At 72.8% G+C, this 3,628-nt stretch overlaps 1 protein-coding gene across 2 annotated transcripts; it reads left to right on the top strand.

Moving 5' to 3' along the window:
- Positions 1 to 263: 263 nt before the first annotated feature.
- Positions 264 to 3,619, top strand: LOC118159600 (rho guanine nucleotide exchange factor 2-like). 2 transcript variants are annotated; one of them, XM_035314176.1, is made up of 5 exons: positions 264 to 855; positions 2,113 to 2,263; positions 2,952 to 3,019; positions 3,114 to 3,177; positions 3,465 to 3,619. In XM_035314176.1, exons 1-5 carry the CDS (start codon positions 733 to 735, stop codon positions 3,596 to 3,598), a joined length of 540 nt encoding a protein of 179 aa, XP_035170067.1. In that variant the 5' UTR covers positions 264 to 732; the 3' UTR covers positions 3,599 to 3,619. The 2 variants fall into 2 exon arrangements, with proteins under 2 accessions (XP_035170067.1, XP_035170066.1); XM_035314175.1 differs by lacking the exon at positions 264 to 855 and having other exon boundaries at positions 1,815 to 2,263.
- The last annotated feature ends 9 nt before the right edge of the window (positions 3,620 to 3,628 follow it).

Genomic DNA, 3,628 nt, shown 5'->3' on the forward strand with positions numbered 1-3,628 from the left:
GCCCCCAACCCCGCTGTGGGCACCCCGAAACCAGCCCCCAGCCGGATGCCTCTTGCCGTCCCCGCCGTGCCAGCCCCCACCGGGACGGGGACGGGGACAGGGACCCTCTGTGTTCCCCTGCGTCGCCCTGCACAAAGGCTCCGTTCATCCCGCGCGGGGCCGCCAGCACCAGGCGCACCTCCTGCCCCCCTGCAGGTTTGGGGCCGCTGCCCCCAAATCTCCCCTTTTTTACCCCAGCGCAGTTGGCATGAGGTAAAGAAAAAAAAAAAACAGCGCTCGACCCCCAAAATACCCCGGGGCAGCCGGGAGCGATGGTTTTAGGGCTGTGCCCAGCGCTTGGCCCCGGCCACGTGGAGCCTGCGGGGTCACGCCACGACCCCGCTGCCCGCGGGGGTCCCGGGACCCGGTTGCGGGGCCGGGGGCGCAGCCGGAGCGGGTGGTGGGGAGCAGCCCCGGCGTCACGCTGGGGTAACGGCACGGGGACGGCGGCGGCAGGAAGAGAAATCGCCTCCCTCCTTTGTCTCCCGGCTGTTTTGTTTCCTGCGGTTGGGGCCGGGACGCAGGAACTGCGGGGCCTTTCCTCCCCGTGCCTGCGCCCGAGCCGCCTTCCCTTTAAAGAAGGAGGAAGAAAAAAAAAGAAAAAAAAAAAGTGAAAAGCCAAACAAACAACAGAAAAAAAAAAAAAAACACACAACGGGGCCGGGAACAATCGCGGCACAGAGCGCGGGGCAGATGTTGTGGCCGCGGGCGCCGCTCCCTCCCAGCCCGGGGGGCTGCGGGGCCGGGATGTGCTGCTGCTCCTGCGCCCCCTTCCCGGAGGAAAGGGACCCGGAGAGACCCCTCTGCGGGGAGCGGGTGAGCGCCGAAGCCCCCCCCCCCGGCCCCCCTCGGGGGCTCTGGACTCACCCCCCCCCCCCCCCCGCCCCGTGCCACATGGGGGCGGGGGCTGCCCCCCCCCCCGCATCCCCTAATGGTCCCCGGGGAGGGGATGGGGATGTTCTGCCCGTGCCTCCGGTCCTCCTCGCCTCCCTCCCATCTCACTCAACCTGCCTCGTCCTGGGGGGGGGTCTTTGCCTCTTGTCCCCCCCCCCTGCTCCCAGGGAGCCTCCTGTGTGCGCACCGCATCCGCTGCTGGCACCTCTCCGTCTGAATGTGGGGAGGGGGTGTCGGTGGGGTGCAGACCCCCTGCTTCTCACCCCCCCACACACACACACCCCCCCGGCGTCAGCTCGGCTTCACAACTCTGCTGCCCCCCACGTTTTGGGGGGCCGGCTCAGCCAGGGCGCGCTTCGCGGGCACCCCGGTGCCAGGCACAGCCGGGGCTGGGCGCGCACAAAGCCGGCTCTGTGCCGGCACGGCCGGGCTGCCGGGGAGGGGGGGACCGAGGTGGGGGCACCGTGGGGGGCACCCTGCAGCCCCCCGCACGCTCGGGGCCGGAGCAGCCTGCAGGAGCTGCTCAGGAAGCCACCTTCTTTCTTTTTGAGAGGCCACAAACCGTGGCAACCCGCGGGCGGCCGCGGTGGCAATGGGGTCCCCGGGCAGGACCCCGCTGCCGTCCCCGCAGAGCAGGAGGGGCACAAGTGGCCTGCGAAGCCCCGTTTTGGGGCTAAACGGTGAAAAACACGCACTTTGGCTAAAGGGCGAGGACGCGTGGGGCTGCCCGTGGCCACCGCGGCTCCCCGGCGATGCTGCGCGACCCCGTGGGCACAGGGGAGCGGCCCCCCGCCCGCCGCGGCCCCCGCCGCTCATCCCCATTGGGGCTGGCAACTGCGGTGCTGGGGGGGTGGGAGGGGGGGGGACCGACGTGTGCTGGGGCGGGGGGGATTTCTCCCGCAGCCTCACGGTTGTCATGGTTATCGGATGATGGGAAGCACGGGAGAGCCGAGCGAGCGGGGTGGCTTTTCGGCACCCGCCTGCTCCCCGCCGGGGCTGCGGCAGCGCCCGGCAATGGGGGACCCCCCGGGACGGGGGGCGGCGGGGGAAAACGGGGTCCCGCGTCTCCCCCCGGCCACCGGCCGCAGCCCAAGGGAGCGGGGGGCTGCCGCGCCGGGGGGTGCCGGGCGCCCGCCGTGCCGCAGCCCCGTCACGCGCCCGCCGCGTCTCTCCGGGCAGAGCAAGGAGAAGGAGAAGATGAAGGAGGGCAAGGAGAAGGACGCGCGCTACACCAACGGCCACCTCTTCACCACCATCACCGTCTCGGGGATGACCATGTGCTTCGCCTGCAACAAGAGCATCACGGCCAAGGAGGCTCTCATCTGCCCCAGTGAGTGCCCGGGCGCCCGCGTGGGGCTGCGGGGTCGGGTGGGTGCAGGGCTCCCCGGCCAGTTGCCCCCCAGTGCGGCCGTCGGGGCTCGTGCTGGGATCTGCGGGTTGGGCTGCGTGCCCGCGGCTGCTGCCGCCTCCTCTGTGCCGCAGGACGGGGCAGGCTGCCGGCTCGGCGTCTGTTTTGGGGGCTGCTCGATCGTGGGGTGGGGGGCGCAGGGGTCCTCCCCGGGCAGGCAGAGCCCCCGCGGACCCCGCTCCCAGCCCCGCGGTGCGGCCGGGGTGCGGGGCACGGGATGCGGAGAGGCATCGGGTGCCAGCCCTGGCGAGAAAATCGCGCTCCTGGGGATGCCCAACAGCACCCCCCTTCCCCTCGGGGTGCCGGGGGGGGGGGCACCCCAGGGTGCCTCATCCTGCTGGGTGCTGCGGGCTCTGCCTCGGGGGCGCCGCGGGGGCTCAGCTGCTGCCAGCAGCTGCGGTTCCTCGCTCCGGCCACCTCTGCCCGGCAGCAGCTGGCGGGGGGCCGAGCGGATCCCCGGGCCCCCGCCGCAGCTGCGCCCATCGCTCCCGGGACGAGCGCCGGGGGGCCCCCCATAGCCGGGCGGGGGGGGGGGGGGGGGGGGCCGGGGGGGAACCCCCACCCCCCCGGCCTCTCCGGTGCTGCACCTCCATCTCGCCCCGTCCCGCAGCTTGCAACGTCACCATCCACAACCGCTGCAAGGACACGCTGCCCAACTGCACCAAGGTCAAGCAGAAGGTGAGCACCCGGTGGGGGGGGACCCAGCCTGGGGGGGGGACACACGGACGGGGGACGCCGGTGACGCCTCTGCTTCCCCCCCCCCCCCCCGCAGCAACAGAAAGCGGCGCTGCTGAAGAACAGCTCGGCGCTGCAGTCGGTCTCGCTGCGCAACAAGAGTGAGTGGGGGGGACGTGACGTGTCCTGGGGGCGGGGGGGGGAGGGTGGGGACACGCGGGGACAGCCCCCCCTCCCCCCGCCATCTCCGGGCCACCCCGATTCCGCTCCCAGCTCTGGGGACACCCCCAGGGCGCAATGGGGGCGTTGGGGACATGCTGGGGGCGGCGATACGGGGGTGTCCCCGGGGCGGTGGGGGTGCTGCGTGCAGGATGGGGGGTGTGGGAGCAGCTCGGGCCTGGGGGGGTGGTGCTGAGCCCCCGTGTGTGTGTGTGTCCCCCCCCGCCAGCCGCCATCCGGGAGCGCCCCAACTCGGCCATCTACCCCTCGGAGAGCTTCCGCCAGACGCTGCTGGGCCCCCGCCGCGGCCGCCCGTCGCTCTCCCTCTCCAAAAGCGTCTCCACCACCAACATCGCGGGGTAAGCAGGGCGAAAAGGGGGCCGGGGGGGGGGG

Source organism: Oxyura jamaicensis, unplaced genomic scaffold, assembly GCF_011077185.1.
Source record: "Oxyura jamaicensis isolate SHBP4307 breed ruddy duck unplaced genomic scaffold, BPBGC_Ojam_1.0 oxyUn_random_OJ71209, whole genome shotgun sequence".
Lineage (NCBI taxonomy): Eukaryota > Metazoa > Chordata > Aves > Anseriformes > Anatidae > Oxyura > Oxyura jamaicensis.